Source organism: Lemur catta, chromosome 12 (genome assembly GCF_020740605.2).
Source record: "Lemur catta isolate mLemCat1 chromosome 12, mLemCat1.pri, whole genome shotgun sequence".
Lineage (NCBI taxonomy): Eukaryota > Metazoa > Chordata > Mammalia > Primates > Lemuridae > Lemur > Lemur catta.
In genome coordinates, this window is record NC_059139.1 from 12685800 (window position 1) to 12706510 (window position 20711).

The 20711-nt window shown below is 34.7% G+C and overlaps 1 protein-coding gene across 5 annotated transcripts in view; it reads right to left on the bottom strand.

The window, feature by feature from the left end:
- Positions 1-2284: 2284 nt before the first annotated feature.
- Positions 2285-20711, bottom strand: part of CDH18 (cadherin 18) — a 690430-nt gene continuing 672003 nt past the window's right edge. For 3 of the 5 annotated variants that reach the window (XM_045566567.1, XM_045566566.1, XM_045566565.1), the window contains 2 exons: positions 12791-13042; positions 2285-2955 (listed from right to left, as the gene is read on the bottom strand). In XM_045566567.1, coding sequence (XP_045422523.1) covers positions 2465-2955; positions 12791-13042 — 743 coding nt within the window. In that variant the 3' untranslated portion in view covers positions 2285-2464. Of the gene's footprint in view, positions 2956-12790; positions 13043-20711 lie in introns of those variants that run through there. The other 2 variants (XM_045566569.1, XM_045566568.1) reach the window with 2 other exon arrangements.

Consider the following 20711-nt stretch of genomic DNA (forward strand, 5'->3'; position numbering starts at 1 on the left):
TAGATTTAATACCAGGAGCTTAGAAGCAATCCATTATCATTTTAATGTGTAATTAAAATAAGATTGATCTGAAGTATTTTGTTTTACATATTCAGAACCATGCAGAGGACTTTGATGTTTACATACATGGTTAAATGTATACACACATTTCATCTTTCAAATCCTTCATCTATAAAGTTATCAGGTGAATTTAAAAAAATGCTATGGATAGTCATTCCAAAATGTAAGTGCAAAAGCCTAATGGACTTGCAGAACCTAATGTTCCTGGTCCTCTTTGCATAGGAAAGTCAAAGCATGAGGATCAGCAACAGTTGCTCAAGGTTTTCCCTCCTTCCAGGGTGAATGTAGCCCAGAGTTAGCATAATCAGATTATGTGTATCCAGAGGTTATTCCTCAAACCCCTGAGTATCTCTTTTGATTTAGCTTCACACCAAAACACACACCATTATGATATAAAAAAATGATAAAGCAGCATCTGGAAAGCTAAAACGTTGTAAAAAGCTTAAATTACATTTTATTCCTCAGGCTTAAAACACAAATTGAGAATTATTCAAATTAAACTTACTTACTTCCCATACCTCAGAATTGTAATATGATAGCACAGGGCGGTTGCAAACAGAGGCAAAACCCAAAATTTTCACATGGGTAGAATCAGACAGAAAATGTCATATAACTTTTGGGACACTAGATTATTATAAATATAAAGAGCAATGGAAAAACTCCCCCTTCAAATCATTCTTAATATCTCATGTACTTAAAAAATCCAATTTACCTGAAATACATAGATGTGGTTATCTTTGGAGAATAGGACCATTATGTTATGAAATCTTACTTCAAGGTCAATAGCAACAATAACAAAATATTATCTAAAACAATTTGGAAAAGAAAAGCCCCAAGAAATTCTAAGAAAATTAGCTTATTTATGAAAATATTAAAATAATTAGACTTATATACTATATATTTAAACAGTTGCTTCAGTCTTGAAGGTTTCATGAACTTCTCCAATGATAATATAATATTTTATGCAAAATGTATGTAAATATATATTTATAAGCTAATGGAACTAGAAAATTAGATAAGAGTCTGCAAACCTTTATGTAACAGTATACTTTGCAGTTGGCAAAGCATTTTTACAGATGCTTGTTTAATCCTCACAACAACCCTGTGAGGTAGGCAGGGAAGTCATTGCCATCTCTCTTTTGCAGTTTTGGACTCTGAAACTCAGAGACTTTTGGGGACATATCAAAGGATAATAAGTGTGACTCTCCTCTTTTTTTTGTATTTTTCTCCTAGTCCTACACATTCTCCTGTAAGATACTAAGCATGTAAGAACTAATCAGACCATGAGATGGAGAAAGTCTGAACCTGTGTGATTAATACAGGTGAGTCAATCCTGGATCTATGAAGTTTATGTTAACGGAGGATAGTCTTTTCAGACTACATTGTTATCCTGTCTTATTTTTGATGACTGCTTATGATGAAAATAAATGAATTATGCTGAAGCAGAAACCAATTGGCAAAATTTTTGACAGCTAATTTTAGGTACAGGAATGATAAAATTTTCCATTTTAAATGTACTAAAACAAATGGAAAAAAGAATAAAGTTCCCCAACATTTGCTACAGGATAGGTGTGTGGCTATTTTTAAAATTAAGTCATTTCCTGACATATCAGATTTTTGGAATATACTTTAAACCATTCTTTCAATCCATTTACAAAAGGGGGGTCTCCTGTTTAAAATAAAGGGGGGCAGACGGGGTTGAGACTGTTGTCTCGTGCTCAGTACAGCACACAGTGGGTGCACTGAAGTTGCATACATTATAGTGCAGGCAGCAAATCCCCATGCTCCATCAGTTTTGTATGGAGAAAAGAAGTGGGGAGGGCAAAGGGAAATGGTACATACAAGTCCATGACAGAGTGGCCTGGTATACTGGAAATACCTCATGTAATTTAAACACAAGACAAGGCTAATGGGATCTGTCACAATAACAGAGTGTGGTCTCAAGGGTCCACCCAAAAAAGTGGAAAAAGAGGTCATGATTACCTTCACAAGTTTCCTTTTGCAGTGTACCACCCCTATAAATCATAGTCATCAGTGATCTTGAGCCTTTTTGTCCAGTTTTGCTTTTGAAAAATAAATCACAAAATATTCAAACAAATATCATTGTTTGGCTTAATTCAGATATTCTTAATTAAACAGTACCACAGACTTTATTGAGCAATTGAAAATATACACAAGGAACAATAGCGTTTTCTCCGTATTTTTGTTTGTTTGTTCAGATTTGACTTTCTCCCAATGAAATAACCCAGTTTAGCTGATGAAAAGGGCACTTGTTTCTAAAGGAGCTGCGTACAGCTTGCCCAGTTCCAAGTACTGCTTGCACACTTCTTCCTTGGCATTGCTGAGGTTATATATCTCCACTTGCTCAGGAAGCAAATTCCACAAGGTGGCGAGAATTGACCCCCTAAGTTGTTCTTTCAGATTCTATTTCTCCATAGAGTTCAGCTAACTTTTTAAACTCGGGTCCCCAGTCTCCAAGGTAGTGATAATCCTGATCTGACTGTGTCGTGGCTGAATCCAGCGAGCTGATGGACCCAGCTTCTGATCTCTGACCCTCGTAGGCGTAAGTCTGAAGAGAGTCGTAAGGGGGGACGCTGGGGTCTAGGTCTGCTTCTGCTAGTCTCTGCTTAATAAACTCCTGAACGTCTATGCTTTCCAGGGTGGACAACGTCTGGTGCCTGGGAGTGAGCGTCACCTCCGGCCTGATGTCCCTGCGGTACTTGAGCTCCTCGGCGGCAGACGGGTTCCTCAAGGCCGTGATGTCAAAGGCCTCCGTGTCTTCCTCTCCCCCGCCCTCGTCGTCGTAGGTCACCACGTTCTCCCGCACGTCCTCCTCCGAAATGATCAAGGGCTCTTTCTTGCTGCGCCTCAGGGTGATAAAAAGTACCACAATCGCTGAAGAAACATAAAAAGAGGATGAAGCGTTAGGAAGAAGGAAGGAAATTCTTGGAGATTTGGCATCAGCAAGTTACAGTCTGTCATTAACCACATTCCAGAGCCAGGCGTGCCCCTCTCTGCGTAACACAGCGAGGTATTTTAATGCCTCCAAGAGTGTAAAAAGGAACGATTACTCCTTTGAGACTTCGTAAATCACTGATCTTCTGCAGAAAACCATAATATTCTCATTTGCTGGGATTAGAAATTCAGTTTGTTTGACTCATTTTATAATATAACCATTCAGTGTTTAAAGCGAAGGAAACAGGTGGCGGAAAAGTAATATGAAATCTTAACCAAAAAAAAAAAAACGCCAGGCGTGGTGGTTCACGCCTGTAATCCCAGCACTTTGGGAGGCCGAGGTGGCAGGATGGCTTGAGGCCAGGAGTATGAGACCTGAGCAAGAGCAAGACCCACTCTACTAAAAATAGAGAAAAATAGCCATGGGGTGAAGCATGCCTGTAGTCCCAGCTACTCGGGAGGCTGAGGCAGGAAGATCGCTTGAATCCAGTAGTTTGAGGTTGCTGTGAGCTATGATGACACCAGGGCACACTAGCCCCGGCAACAGAGCGAGACCCTGTTGGCAGAGGGGGTTTAATTGGAAAAATATTGTAGTGTACTGATCTATCTAGAAATATTTAATTCTTCTAGGTAGATACACAAAAGGCAGGACATTTTAAGTTTTGGTAAAATTGGAAGAAGCTTTAACTTTAAACTCTTCAAATTTTGATGCTTTGTAGAAAATCAAAGCAGGAATATTTCAATGGTTGATCTCTTTTGTCAATTTTTTTTAGATTTGTATTATCATGCATTAATAAGTGCATTTACCAACTAAGCTACAAAAGAATGTTATTTTATTTGTATACAACCTATGTTACCTAGGAGTTTTTCCACTTACAAATGTCCTTCACATAACTTATTTATTTAATCCTCACAGCAGAACCGTGGCTTTACTCTATTTTTAAAATGAGACTAAGACTCAGAAGAGAATACCTGAATAGCTAGGATCAAAGGATTAGATCCCACAGGTGGTGGGTAGAGGTGTTTGGTCAGTAATGCATGACTTCTAACATTAAACTAAATGATGTTTCTAACATAACATTCCACTTCATTATTTGGAAAAATAATGAGTTGAGTGACCAGTTGAATATGTGGCTTAGGGTAGCTATTGCTAAATATGGTGGATTAGTCATTATTACTAACAATATTGCAACCACGTGATAATGTGATAGAAATGGGTCTTGGCAACTTTGCTCTGGCCATTTTTCAATATTTTCAAACCTTTTCATTTGATAATATTAAGCCATTATTATACAGAAATACTTTCTTCACATCATTGTTGTTACAAACTCTGTTATTAGGCCCATTATATTTAGCTCTATAGACTGTTCTTTGTGCTCAGCTAATATTCTAGCTTTTATGATTGTGGTTTTAAGGTTCATTTATATTTTAAACATTCTGTACATTGTAGTAATACATTCAATTGACATCTAGGGTCGTTAGATTTAGCAGATAAAAATTAAAAGCAGCACACACAATTAAATGTGAATTTGAGATAAACAACAACGACAGAACACACATACATACACACACACATAAATGCTCCTCAACTTATAATGGGCCTACATCCCTATAAACCCATCATAACTTAAAAATATCTTAAGTCAAAAATGCATTTAGTGCATTGCTCCAGTGGTGGATACACCGAAGGTCTTGACTTCACCACAGTGCAATATAGCAAAGTAGCAAAATAGCACTTGTACTGCATACACACACACACACATACACACACACACACACATAAAAAATTACCAAGAAAAAAAAAAGAAAATTCATTTAAGGTAACTAACCTACTGAACCTTAAACAAGCTCAGAACACTTGCAGTAATCTATAGTTGGAAGAAATTATCTAACACAAATCCTACTTTGTAATAAAGTTACAAAGGATTTCAAATCAACATCAAAGTACTATTTCTGCTGAATGCATATCACTCTCATATTAATGCAAAGTCAAAAATTGTAAGTCAAACCATGGTATCTCAGATATTTGGAACACACACAAAGAAATATTATGTTAAGGAAACATATATGTGTCCCAATTACTATTATTCCATATGGCATATTTATATTATATATATACACATATACCTACACATATATATTTTATCTTAAATTCACATTTACGGGATATTCCGCCTTGTATCTGGCAACCCTAATTATATGTGGATTTCAACAAATGGTTGTGAAGCAAAAAACACTAGGTTAGCTGTCCTCTGATAAAGAAAAGAACATACATGACCCCCCCGAAATTGCCCTTTTATGGTTTACCTCCACAAAGTAACCTCTATGTTTACTTTTATCATTATTATTTCCTTGCTTCTCTTTTTAGCTTAATCCCTTTTTCTGTATACCCTAAACAATATGGATGAGTTTTTTCTGTCTTAAAACTAGAGAAAGTATGAAGGAGAAGAGAAATACATTTTAAAGCCAGAGGTAGAAAGGGTAATGATGGGAGAGAAGGATGGTCACAGTGCACAAGGAGGAATCTGATTTTGCAGAGAAAAGGCAAATGGGAGCCTATGGGAATGAAGTTAAAACAAAAAATACAAAGACAGGGTCATAGAATCATCCAGAAAAGTGTAGAACAAAAAAATATTGGCAAGGTAATGAGAAAATGCAATGGGGAAGACTACAGCAGACATGGGAAGTGTTGAGTCACTGTATATGGAACAGAATGGTTACTGAAAGTGGAAAATGAAAATGAAATGCTAATGCTACATGTGCCCTGATCTACAAATACCATGTGGAGAAAAAAAATTGTTTTCAATATATTTTGCCTGTATTTCAAAGATATTACTTAATATAGAACTTTATTTTTTGGGAAAAAAAAGACTTTTGCTAAATGCAATAAATATATGTTTAATATCTCCCTGTATGTTTTAGCATAAATCTACCTTACAGCTTTCTAATTCAAAGCCCCAAACAATATCCTCAAGTAACTCACTTTATTCTATTCAGAGGTTTAGATTTACCATGTGCTATATATCTTTGTTCATCTTTATAATTAAATGAGGAGGCTGTTTTAGATCGAATAGGACTATTTCTATAGACTACCTAATTTATTATAGGAAAATTTCTTACCTTTGGCAATAAATCAAGTTATTTTTTTTGTGTTGAAATAGTTGGTGGTTTATGTCAAGGGAATTTATGTGCAAACACAACAGGGAAAATGTAATCAATATTGTTATAAAAGTATGGAGGTAATTTGCACCCTTCAATATTTGTGCAATTTTTCAACCTTTGTTTATGTACCATATTTGGCTAATGAAATACAAGGGACAATGATGTTTTTTTTCCTTAGCTTGGCTTTTAGTTGCTTATTCTCCAAAAGGTAAGAAAATATTTCTGACATATTTTAATTTAAAATATAGACATTAGTTAAGTTTGAACCTTGAAGATTTACATCAATCTTTTTTTCAGGCATAGACAGTTATTTGCTAGTAATCAGTGATTCCTAGATTTGTTACACACCTATTTACTATAAGTGTCAACATACAAATAATCATAATCTAAGACAGTCTTAAGAGTGAAAGGAGATTTTGTTTATAATTATATCTGGACATCAGGGAAAACATGGGCATAGAGTCCCTCTAGTTGAAGGCAAATTGCAAATTCATATAGACTCAGAGAAGAATGTTGAAACACAGATGATACAATGCACTTCTCATGAACTGCTTTCATTACTGTTTGTTCAGAAAATATTTCTGGAGCAAATGGCACAAAGTAGATACTCCATAAACAATTCTAATGTGGATGTACAAAAAAAAATGATCTCTGCAAAAGTGGTAATGTGGCGTTGTGTTAACTGAATTGTCTTGAACAGTAATACACTCAGTAGGAAAATAATTTTTAAATATTTCTTAAATCAGCTTGTAGGTACTAATAATAACAAATTTCTAATTGTATTTAAGAACATTTTTGAATGTTGAAAAACCAAATGAAAAAACAAAGACCATATGATTCTCTCAATAGACACAGAAAAAACATTCAATACAATTCAGCACCCTTTTATGATAAGAATGCTTAACAAAATAGGCATAGACAGGACTTAACAATAATAAAAGCTGTATATGACAAACTCATAGCAAACATCATACTGAACGAGGAAAAATGGAAGGCATTCCCTCTTAGAAATGTAACCAGAAAAGGTTGCCCTCTATCACCCCTTCTATTCAACATAGTGCTGGAATTCCTAGCCAGAGCAGTCAGACAAGAGATGGAAATCAAGGGCATCTAATTGTGGCAGAAGAGCTCAAAATATTGCTCTTTGCTGATGATATGATCTTATATCCAGAAAACCACAAATATTCTGCCAAGAGACTACTGGAATTGATAAATTCATCAAAGTCTCAGATTACAAAATCAGTATACATAAATCAGTAGCATTCCTATAAGCCCAAAACAGTCAAACTGAGAACAAAATCAAAGACTCAATACCCTTCACAATAACAACAAAGAAATTAAAATGCCTAGGAATATATTTAACGAAGGAAGTAAGAGACATATATAGGGAAAACTACAAAACACTGAAGAAGAAAATAGCAGAGGATGTAAACAGGTGGAAAACCATACCATGTCCATGGGTTGGCAGAACCAACATTGTTAAAATGTCTATACTATCCAAAGTAATCCACAGATTCAATACAATCCCTATTAAAATACCAACATCATTTTTCACAGACCTAGAAAAAAATAATTCTATGCTTCATATGAAAGAAGAGAATACCCTGTATAGCAAAAGCAATCTTAAGCAAAAAGAACAAATTGGGAGGCAACAATTTACCAGACTTCAAGATATACTACAAGGCTATAGTAACTAAAACAGCATGGAGCTGACACAAGAACAGAGACATAAACCAATGGAACAGAACTGAGAACTTACAACACTTAAGTGCACATATAGTAATAACATTCATTGGGTGTCGGGCAGGTGGGAGGGGGGACGAAGGGATGGGTATATTCATACCTAATGGGTGCAGTGTGCACCATCTGGGGGATGGACACGCTTGAAGCTGTGACTTATGTGGGGCAAAGGCAATATATGTAACCTAAACATTTGTACCCCCATAAAAAAAAGAAAACCAAAAAAAAAGAGGGAAAAAAATGAAATATTAAAAAAAAAATCCCCAAACAATAATGCATTCTAAGAGAATGAGTGCAGGTAATAATTACACATACAAATTTGAGAGTTAAATCCTTATTTAAAAACTGGAAGTCAAATGAACATATTACAATGACCCCACTAGTCTGTCAAACCATGCCCATGAACAAAATACCTGTTTTTACCATGAGTCATCCAAGAAAATGTAATATGATAGATCCATGATGTTGTAAAAGAAATAGAGACATAGAACTTACTCTTCTTCATTTAAAATTATAAGTATTAGGTCATTAAATATGAAATGTCCAATTTTGAATCAAAAGTTTATTTTATTATATCTCAAGCAAGAAGCAGTACAATTAATCAAAGTATGTGCCTAAACTATCAACACAGTTTTGCCATTTTAATGGTTTATGCCAGCAGCAAGGAAGCCTGGAGAGTGAGTGGCAGTGGAATCATGAAAGGCGTTTTTCACAGCTTGTTGAGAATTTGAATATTTTTCCTTGCAAGCAGTGGTCCAAAGCCTGGAAGAAGTGATTGTCAGTTGGTACAAGGTCTGGTGAATATGGTGGATGACACAGAGTTTCCAAGTCCAGCTTCTGTAGTTTGAGTAGCATTGTTTGTGTGACATGTGCTCAAGCATGGCCTTGCAAGAGGATTGGCCTGTCTGTATTAACCAATCTCAGCTGCTTAATTGCAAGCATCCTCATCATTTCATCCAACTGGTTGCCATAGACACCTGCTGTAACTGAAGGACCAGGTTTCATGAAGCTATAGTGGATAATACCAGCTCTGGACCACCAAACAGACACCATTAGTTTTTTTTAATGAATATTCAGTTTGGGGCTGTGTTTCAGCACTTCATCTTTATCCAGTCATTGTGCCAAACACTTGGCAATTGAATCCATTTTTCATCACACATAACAATATGATAGAGAAATGGTTTGCCTTTATGTCGTGACAGCAAAGAAAGGCAAGTTTCAAGATGATTTCTCTTCTTGTTTAATTCATGAGGTACCCATCTATCTGGCTTCTTTACCTTGCCCATTTTTTCAAATGGTCTGATATTGTTGGAATAGTAATGTCAAACTTTGCTGCTAATTCAAACATAGGTAGAGAAGGATTCGCTTCCACAACAGGTTTCAGCTCATCATTATCCACCTTGGTCTCAGGTTGCTCTCTGGGCTCATTTTCAAGGTTAAAATCACCAGAATGTAACTTCTCAAACCATCAATGTACTGTACACTCATTAGCCACATCCTTCCCAAACACTTTGTTGGTATTTCGAGCTGTGTGCACTGCACTGGTTCCATGACGGAACTTGTATTCAAAAACAACACAAATTTTTGACCGATGGTTTCACAAAAATTCCTCTAAAACAAAAATTGAATGATAATCACAAGCTAGAACGTGTATTTGAAAGACTGAGTACGTACCTTCACAATAAAAACAACAACAACAACAAAAAACAAGAAGTGTCAAAATGTAATGTCAGCAATATCAACTGTTAAACTTAGTACTTAAGGAAATCAGATATTTCATACTTAATAACCTAATACAATGCCATCAAAAGTATAAATTTGATTACAGTGAATGTGTGTTTAAGTCCAAGCTCAATGATTCTATAACCTAGGGATAATATTGTAAAAACATCTTTGATTTTCAATAAAAAATGAAAGAATACAGCAAATATATCAAAGAGCAAGTTTGTTTGTATTAATCCTAAGGGATACCAAAATGTTTACAAACGTTCTGTTACTTACCCCAAAGGAGAAGCAGCATTTTCATAAAAACCAATTAAAATAAAGTATTTTCATGAAATAATTAAATGTTCTTTTATATCTTATACTTCAAAAATGTACTGGGATATTAACAATTTAATTGTATGTTACATTTTTATCTTGGCATATGAAAATAGATTTATGATGATAAATGGATACAATATCTGAAGATAACATGCCTCACCCAATTGAACTCTCTTTCAGAGTAAAAAATCTGGAAGAGCTTATGTTAGATTCACTGAGTTCTATTCTCTGTCACTTCATTTAGGAACCCTGGAGGGATCCAGAGTTTGTGGTGTTGTGTGGTGGTGTTTTCTTTTTCTGGTGTGGTTGTGGTCTTTTTTAAAATTAATTTTCAAAGACAAAAAATAAATATGTTAATGCATAAAGAAAATAGCATTTATGACTAACAAATATATAAATAAATAAAATTTTGAAAGCCTGATTTTCCTGACTTCCTTCTCCACCAGGCATCTACCAGAAAGGACTTTTATGCAATGAAACAGTTCTTGCTATGGTGCACCAAACTTCCATGTTCCATGATGCTAAGTGCAATTAATATTTTTTAGTGCTCAATTTAGTTAACCTTTGAGCAGCTCTTGACATCGTTGACTAGATCTACTATACAATATAGCGCTCTGTCCTTTTTTTTTTTTTTTTTTTTTTTTTTTTTTTGAGACAGAGTCTCGCTCTGTTGCCCGGGCTAGAGTGAGTGCCGTGGCATCAGCCTGGCTCACAGCAACCTCAGACTCCTGGGCTTAAGCGATCCTACTGCCTCAGCCTCCCGAGTAGCTGGGACTACAGGCATGAGCCACCATGCCCGGCTAATTTTTTGTATATATATTTTTAGTTGGCCAGATAATTTCTTTCTATTTTTAGTAGAGACGGGGGTCTCACTCTTGCTCAGGCTGGTCTCGAACTCCTGACCTCGAGCGATCCACCCGCCTCGGCCTCCCAGAGCTAGGATTACAGGCGTGAGCCACCGCGCCCGGCCTGTCCTTTTCAATACTTTTTTCCCCTTGACCTTTGTAACATACTTTACTAATTTTCTTCCTTCTTTGACTTCTTGGCTGTCCTGTGCTGTCTCATCCTTCTCGACTTAGTAATCACATTGGAATTTCTCACAGTTGAATCCTAGTCCATTGTCTTTGGATGGGTCTCTTCAACGAAGTGCATTTCCAATGTGCCCTAGCTTAGGAAAGATCAGGGTCCACATTCAAACAGAGAGGAAGACTCATCTTTGATATTCTAACTCTCCCAGTTATCTAAGTTGTCAATGATCACTTTTGATTTCACCTAAAGTATTTTAATATTATTCACTTTTCTTCAGCTCCACTACATATATACTAATTCAAAAACATGCTACATCTGAGGGAGACAAGGGCAGAGTTGTCCTGATTGGTTTGCCTATATTCTCTCTTGCCACCAGGAGATCTGCTCTCCACTTCATTCATAGTCATCCTTTTTTTCAAATTACAAAGTTTATAATGGTACTCCCTTGCTTTAAAACTTTCCTTACACTCAGAGCCCACCAGCTTTGCAATGCCCCACGAAGCCCGGTACTGTCTCTCCCCTCCCTACAAATCCCTTCTCTTTTCTAGCCTCACACCACTTTACTCTCCACTTCACCTATACAAGCAATTAATCTTCCACCCCAGGAACAAAACAAGGAACATTCTCTGCAAGAACATTTCTGTCTCAGCAAAGCACACAATTCTTTATTTACGTATACACAATACCAAGGCAGAAGTAAAAGGCAGACTGCTAAGAGAAAGGAACAGAGGCGAGGATACACTAGAAAAATCGACGTGTACCCACTTTAAACTATAAAGCATAAAGATCCCTTACATCTATCTTTCTTGTTATAAAAATATGGATTTGCTCTCTTTCTAAAATAGCAATCTAAAGGGTTTATAGTTATGTTAGCTTTAAATGCAGCTGCAGTAAGATTTAGAGAAAGTGCTTTTTTAATAAAATAAACTGTAATGCAAATCTCAAATGAAAAAATCTGTTGCTTTTAAGTTCATATAATTTAATTTAATAAAATTCAGTATCTCCAAGGCCCCAAATCATTTAGAGTCAGAAGTATGCTAAAACTCAGCTAACATTGATGGTTAAGTATTTTGGACAAGTAGAAGTTTCTACAATACATCTATTTTTATTTGGTTTTCAGATTCACTTTATTTTATTTATATACTTACATAATAATTTATTTGTAATTGTATATATTTAAGGTATACAACATGATGTTTTGATATATTAATACATAGTGAAAAGGGTACTACAGTCAAGCATATTAAAATGTCCACCATCTCACATAGTTACTTCCTTTCTGTGTGTCGGGGGAAAAACTACCTAAGAATCTATCCTCTTGGTAAATTTCCAGCATTCAATACAATATTATGGTTAACTACAGTCCTCATGCGCTACACGACATCTCTGTACTTATTCATCCTGTGGACATTCCACCCTGAACAGCTGATCTTGTCTGATTTTGGGAACTGGTAAGCTTTATTCTAGAAAGATGCCGCCTATGTTCTTGGAAGCAAATTTTAAAAGCCCTTTCAAGATGGAATTCAGAATATTTTAATATTAATCCTTCTAAAATATATGCTTTCAAAAGCTATTTCTCTCAGATCTTATCCTTCCTAATATTCCAACTCTTTCATCGTATTTGAGTCAAATAATTTCTTAATTAAATATAGTATTGAGAAAATTAATTAAAAGGGAATCTGTGCAGCCGTGTTTTGTTACCCATATCATGCATTCCTAATCCTTAAATTTTGTCAAAACGATTTTCCCTCATTCGGAATGGGATTACCGTCAGACACACTTAGGGTTTAGAACGACTTACCCAGGAGAATGACAACACAGAGAAGAATAGCGATTAAGGCTCCTGTACTCAAACCAGCCGAGGACAGGAACGCTTCTGCACGGCAGGTCCGCACGCGCCCATCTCTCTCGCATGCACAAACCCTGATGGTGAGGGTGCTGCTGCTGCTGAGAGAGGGGATTCCACCATCAGAGATCATAATGGGCAGATAATACACATCCTGAACAGTTCGACTAAATCTCCTCCGCCTTGTCAGAATGCTGGCTGTGTTATCTATGATAGACACAAGCAAAACAAAATATACTTAGTAAAGCCGCCATTAAAGATTCACATTTCCTTTAATGGATAAAATGGGGATGTGTGATTTTCTTTTTCAGGTTAGGGAATGCACAAGGGAACATGAAGGGGCCATTATGAAAAGAAGCATATCGGTTCTCAAATTGAGAAAACTATTTAAAATTTTCATAAAGTCAAATTAAAGGGATGGGAAAATAGTGTAAGACAAAGAAGGGAGGATGCAATAAACATTTTGGACATGGGCATAATAGCTAAAAGATTTTAAAGGATACAGATGGCTTGAAGCCAACGGGTCCTAAGCATTGACGTGAGCTAGTGGGACTGTCCCCAAACCTGGCGACTCTGAATACAAGTGATAGGAACAGATATCTGAATTTTTAGCAAACTATTAAGGTAATATCAATGCATTAAAAAGTTTAAGAACCACTGATTTAGAGAATATTTCTATGGAGACATCAGATCAACTTATAAGCTTTTTTAGGATTAGCTGCAATTTGAAGCACTTTTGTTAGACCGTAAAGAAGTTAATGAAGAATAGCATTCTTAATCATCTTTTTTTATGTGTATTTTAAATGCCATGTACTATAGTAAATGCCTGCATGATATAGTTAGGTCAATCCTTATAACCTTATAAAGGAGAGGATGTTAAATTCCTTACATTACAGCAGAAAATAATTTTTATTATAAGTAATACCTTAAAAATAAATAACCTGAATCCCAGCATGTAAGTTACATAAAAATCACAAAACTAGTAAATTATTAGGACACAATCTGTACACATTCTAGAATCCTGCTCAAAACCACAATGTCACACCACCATTGGTATTGATGTTCTTTAGTGCACACAGCATACGCTTATCTGAGTATTGTTATTCCTCATTCCAGAATGTCTGTCGGCTAAAAGCCCCCGTGGTACATACTTGGATGTGCTACTGCATCCCCTTCATGGAATGATTGTTGCCCTAGCTGTGACGTGCCACCTGGCCCAAGGTCACACCCTTCTGGAATAGCATAGAATTAATGATGCACTACCTCAAGGTTATAAATCTTGAGCCACCCCTTCCCCCCATATTGCTGATAATCCTCAAGGGCAAGTTTAGCTCCAGAGCTTCCCCATGGGGTCAGACATTAAGAAGCATTAAAACTGCACGGCAGCTCCATTTCTCACTCTGCCCAACTCCATCCTTTTTCCTCCTACTGTGGTCTACAAATGTAGATCCCAGGGTCACACTCCACTAATATGCTGGATTCCAAACTCCAATTGGAGTCAGCTTCCCAGGGGACTTAACTTGCAACTATACCTTTGAGTTAATTACTTTGCACTAAAAAGTAAATGGATCATGAGACAATTACAATTAGGTCTCTTTTTCTCAAATCAATTCCTTTTATTCTGAAAATTGGAATTTTGTTACAAATAGGTATGATAGTCACAACCTGATACTTTACAATGATATTTTCTTGATTGTACTTTGCTAAATTAATGCAATAGAAAATGAGTTAATTTTTTTCAAATATCCAGTGCGATACAGATAATAAAACACAGGAAAATGTACATACACATATATGATTGAGTTGTTGAAGATATGTTATAGAGAGAAATAAGTAATCTAAAGAGGAACTGAAAAATATTTTCTTACCCAATGAAAGAAGAATTTAAAAAAATATGCATCTGCCCTCTATTCTTAACCAGGTTATAGAATAGAGAAAGAAGAATAGGAGAAATTGCATTGTGTGTATTATGTATTAATGTAACAGTCATGGGTACTCTCCCAGAAAACCTGACCTTTGTGGAAGCCAATCTATCAGTTGTTGGATGTGGCATGATAATTGATATAAACTTACCTCTATTGAACATTTCCTTATTCTAAGGAAAATGTATGAACTAACTATTTATGGGCATAGACATGCTTGAGAATCTCACAACTGGTCCTCTGAAGAAGAAATGTAAGTCACTGGTTCCTGATTCAGGAAACATGAATAATAACATGTAAAATGATAAGGCAGCATGTAGTATAGATAGAGAGTGACTTTTATGACTCTGGTCTATTGTACACTTTATGTTATTAGTCCTGATGCATGCTCTCTTATAGGATAATTAATTGGAAATACCATCAGAAACAAGAAGCATGCCAGAATATCTTTCTAGAGAATTTTAAGTTCTGGGAAATAAAAAGCTCTAAGACATGGAGACATAAAAATGTTTTTTCTTTTTTCAGTTGAAAGTTTGACTTTTGAAAAGAAAAGAGGATGCAGGAAGCAAAAAACTTCCCACCTAGAAAAGCCTAGCACAACAGAATAATGAGGTCTTGACAAGGGATATTCTATACCTCACTGGAACTGCAAAAAATGTGCTTGGCAGAGGGCTCACTGAACTGGAGCAAGTAAACTTTGAACATTAAGGAAGAATAGCAAAAGAATAAGAAAAATATATATGTATATAAATATGTATATATGTGTACATGTCAAAACAACAAAATATGTCTTACTGAAACTGTAAAATTGAAGCAATAACAGCAAGAGCAATAACAAATTTCTAAACATGAAATGTAACGATTAAAAATAAACAAGATATTATAGAAAGTTTTGAATGACACTCAAGTGAATAAGAGAAAAATAATATGAGCTGAATAAAGGACAAACATAGCAGGATGGAATATCTGCTATGCTGATGTTCTCCATGATAAATGATAATTATAATATTAATGTCAACCTCTAATAATGTTCACCCAAGCTCAGTTCTTAATTCTAACTCACAATAGCCTGGATGAAGACAAAAGTTTACAGAACACTTGGAAGCCAAGCTAATATATCCTAATATATTGGATTAGGATTCAAGCAGGTTTTGAATAGCTAGAACAAAGAAATTAAATTAACAATAAGACGAGAAATAAAGATGCATTCAAAAGTATCAGATGGGAGAGGTCTTGAATAGCAATTATTATTTTGCGTATGGCTGTAGAGCTACCTAAGCAGTGAAAGCAGTCTCAGAGCATTCAGTAAAGATATGAAATTTTAATGCAGAAGACTGACTGAAGTATTGTGGATAATTTTGGGTTTACCACTCTAAAAGTGGTAGTTTCACCCAATGGGATGTGCTTATATGACCCTAATTGGGATGGTAAAACAGTTAGAAAAATATGTCATATGAAGAATCCTTGAAACATAGTGTCTACATATCAAGTAAGGATCCAGATGACCAAAAAGGTCCCTGAAAATGTCCAGAAAAATTTGGTAAACCTGCTAATTAATATCTTGTTGGTTGTAATCAATATATTCCTGATATTTCCAGCAAGCATACCCTCAGTTTAATGCAGACATAGTTTTGAATCTGTTTTAATATTTCAAAATAAATAACAGTGCATCATTTATTTTGTTACATGATCCCATTTCGTGTTCAAAAAAGATGTGGGTACATATAAGAGGAAGCAGGGAGATTGCCATGCATGTATATATACATATCTAATTCATGTCGACACTCTAAAAATTTCATGTTATGACCATGAAAGAATTGAAATTTAAATGCCTTGGAAAGGCAATAGTAATAATAAAAACTAGTTTCATATTTGTAGCTGTAAGAATTCCAAATTTTTTTATAATGGATGATAATTTTGCAGGCCTCTTTCACAAAAATATTTATAGTAAAATATATTGTTCGATACAGAGTTACACTGCCAATATCTGGATTTCTTTCAGGAACAGAAGGCTACAGAATATGATAGTAGAATACAAGTTACATAATGCTTCTAGTGTTCATATACAATTTTCTTGAACTAGTAGTATGTGTCCTTTTATTTCTTTGTTCAATATTTTCAAAGATCTTGTTGAGTGGACTCTAATTTCTGTGCTACTGTAGTAAACTGTGATATAATTTAAATTAAAATAAGACATGATTTAAGAATACTCCCTGAGGCAAAAAGAAATCCTGTTTTATATTCCAAAATTATCTTACATCTTAGTATTAAAACTATGTTGTTTTAAACTCATATTATTAGACACCTATATACACTGTCATTGGTTTCCTTGCTTGATAATGCAGGTAGAAAGATATATTTTACTTCATTCATAGCACAGTATACAAACCATTAAAATCATCTTTCCAAATCTATCAGAATAGCAGAAATGTTTGAAATTCTCAGATGTGGATCTCTAATTGGACCAAACTTTTTTGTTATTTTTTTTTTAACTTGTCTGAAGAGAAAACTAGGCAATAGAGCCTCGGTTTCCACCAGACACATAAATAGGCATGGCTTCATATTATTATTTTTTTTCTAGTCCTGCAGTAGCAATGAGATCCATTCATAATTTAACCATTATCAGAGCTCATGCATCAAGCAATGGTGTTTTGCTTTCTTGCAAAGCTCCCTTTACATTAGAGGTACTTGATAAATAATGATTTGAACTACACTCAGCAGGAACTTATCTTCTGTTACAGTTTTCTTATTATCTTGACATGTAACTAAGAAATTAAAACCAAAATGAACTAATATATCTTATAATACTCCAGCAGAATGATCTCTTTATGCTCTCTAATGAAGGTTTATTTCTTCTACATCTTTCCCTGACTTCTGCTTCTTTGAATCCTAGAATGCCCCTAGTCTCAATTTTCAGAATGAGGATTCTGCTTGTTTAGTTAAGTCTGTAAAATTCCTTGTGGTCTCACTTGTCTTTCTGCCAAACCACAAATGTATGCTCCAATATGTCATTATGTTCTGATTTGCACCCTGCAATGTCATCCCTTTGACCATCTGCCACACTCCTTTTTTGACAATTTTTAAATCCTGGGAGGAAGGGATGGGTACATTCATGCCTAATAGGTTCAGTGTGCACCGTCTGGGGGATGCACATGCTTGAAGCTCTGACTCGGGTGGGGCAAAGGCAATACATGTAACCTAAACATTTGTACCCCCGTACTATGCTGAAATTAAAAAAATAAAAAATTAAAAAATATATAAATAAATCCTGGATAAACACAAACGTCCATTGTTTAACACAGGGTTTCTGCTTTTAGATTCATAAATAATGCTGATAAAATAGTTATAATCATCTTAATTGTCTCCACCAAGTACATAGAGAAATTTAAACTATGCTCTCAAAAGATATTAGTAATCAGTCTACTAATATTTATGTTTTATTTACTTTATGATACAGTAGCTCTTCTAAGTTTCTTTTGTCTTTTTTTTTATTTTTTGAGCTTTGTTCTCCCACTCTCAGCAAGAAAACATCTCTTCCTGCAAAACTACCATCACTTATCAACACTTTAAAAACCACATTCGAAACTGTTCAATCCTTCTTTGTCATTAATTATGTCTGTATATACAAGATTCTATATATTAGAGACGTAAGAAAATGAATATAAATACACATGAAACAAACATAATCTTGAAGAATATCAGCAAATCTGCTCATGAATAACACATTAGTTTTCATAAGTGTTAATTTAGGAAGACAGGAGGATAAAGAAGAAAAAGGAGCTTTTAAATAGAAGTCCAACTCAAAATAAAAATAATTTATAAACATATCACAATAATATAATAATTGCAGAAGTAGGATAAGAACAGTTTAAAAAATGGGAATATGAACTCCAGTAGAAACCCTCTACTTGTTATTTATCACACATCTTTAACAAATAGTATTATTTTTAGTAGGAAAGTGATAGCCAAAGCAGAAGAAAATATGTTTGGAGTCACTAGATTTATAAACACTGAAAAAATTGTTAGTATAAATCCTTAGAGAGCTTTAGAAAGTGAACATATAATTCTGTTTTCAAAATAGTTTAGTTTCACCTGCATTAATGCAGAGAGTGTAACAGATGACTCTTGTAGCATTGTGTGGTTCTTAGCAAGAAAAAAATTAAGGCAAAAGAGAGAGTAGAACCTACATTTTCATACAAAGAAAGCCAAGTAGCATGAAATGATAAAATTAACAATATTTTTGTTTTGTTTTTATACTTCTATTTTTTTTACTTAGTAAGTATGAGGCAGCTTTCTTTTTGTTGTCATTGTGAGTAGTAGCATAAAAGGTGAGAAGTACTGAGGACTGGTAAAACCTATAAGGGAAAAAAAATACACACACACACACACATCAAAACACACATACACACACATACACACACACACAAAAAAACAATCAATAGAGTATGAGAGAATCCGGGAGAGAACAAAAGCATATTTTTCTCCCTAAAGAAAAAGGGCCACTAAAACAAGTTGCTACAGTTGGTAACACACATTTTCCCATTTTAGGGTCATGATTGCATACACACTGTTTAACTTCTCACTAGTCAAACTTGAGTGTCTACCTTCAGGTAAAGAAGACTGTAATTCTTTCAAGTGTGGCTGAATAAATGCTAGTAAGTGAAGCCTGAGATTTGACTGATAGGAGAAAGGAGAGCCACAGTAGAATAAAAACAAAATGTGCCAGCCTCCTCCCTGACCTTAGCTAAGTGACTCAGCAGGACATAGTTGCTGCCACATCCATTAGAGGAGGTTTGAGGCTTGATTTGTAATTTTGGGCGGATTATGTGTGGCTTATTTTGTTTAGAAATAGGAGGAATCTCTAAATGGTCTCTTGAAACCCTGTGGGTAAAAACAAAATTTCAAATGGTTATCCTCTGCAGAGAAATTAAGCACATTACAACACCAGCTGTGAGTTCTTGTTGGCAGACAAAAATAAACTATGGTAATATCAACTGCTACAAATCTGACAATGTCAAAGAAATACAAAATAAACATTAAAAAAAAAACCCATGGTTTCCAATGTATCAACTAAATACCCGCATTTCATTACCAATGGAGTGTGAAATTTGAATGAAAGGGCTCCAAAGGACATATTTTTAACAGCTACATAGTCAACATTGAAAATATCCCTTATGACCTCCATGCAATGTAAACTTAAAAGTTATATATCTTTTCACCAACCCCATAGCCACAAGTAAAAAAAACAAAACAAAACCAAAAAACAAAAAAATAATATTTTCCTGTTTCTTTTTAAGTGTTTTGAAAAAATGATAAAACAACTTATAAATAATATGACCTTCATTTTTAGAAGTTGAAAGAATGTTACAAAAAAATAATAAAATATAATAAAGTCAAGTATAAAACCTAAATCTTCAAAATGCTGTAACAAGGTTAAAACTGACAGTCTACAGCATCTTCTGTTTATTATGATTAAAACTGATAATTTCCAAAGCATTTTTATTGTTTTAACAATCATGTGTCATTTGGATTCATTCTTTTTTAAGAATGCAAGTGTCTACAAAAATAAAAAAAAAGAACACGTGTCAAAGAAGAGAACCTAGAAAACAATATGAGTAATAGATATTCTTGATAGCAAATCATCAAAAAAATGATAAGCATTTTCAAATTTGAAAGACAAATTAAATGGGATTTAAAACCCTGTAAACAAACAGAAGTAAAAGTGTCCACATAGTGATTAGTGATTTCTTGTTTTACTAAAATCTGTAAGATTTACAAATGTACCTTACAGTTAGAATTAAGCCTAGGAATTAGGCTGGCAAATCTCCTTGCATCAAGTAAAGCCTAGTCCCTCAAGAGACAGCATAAAGATCATGAAACAGAACAGATTTACCTTTGTAGGCTAATGATGATTTTATATTGGGGAATTAGGTTACACTTATATATTACAAAAT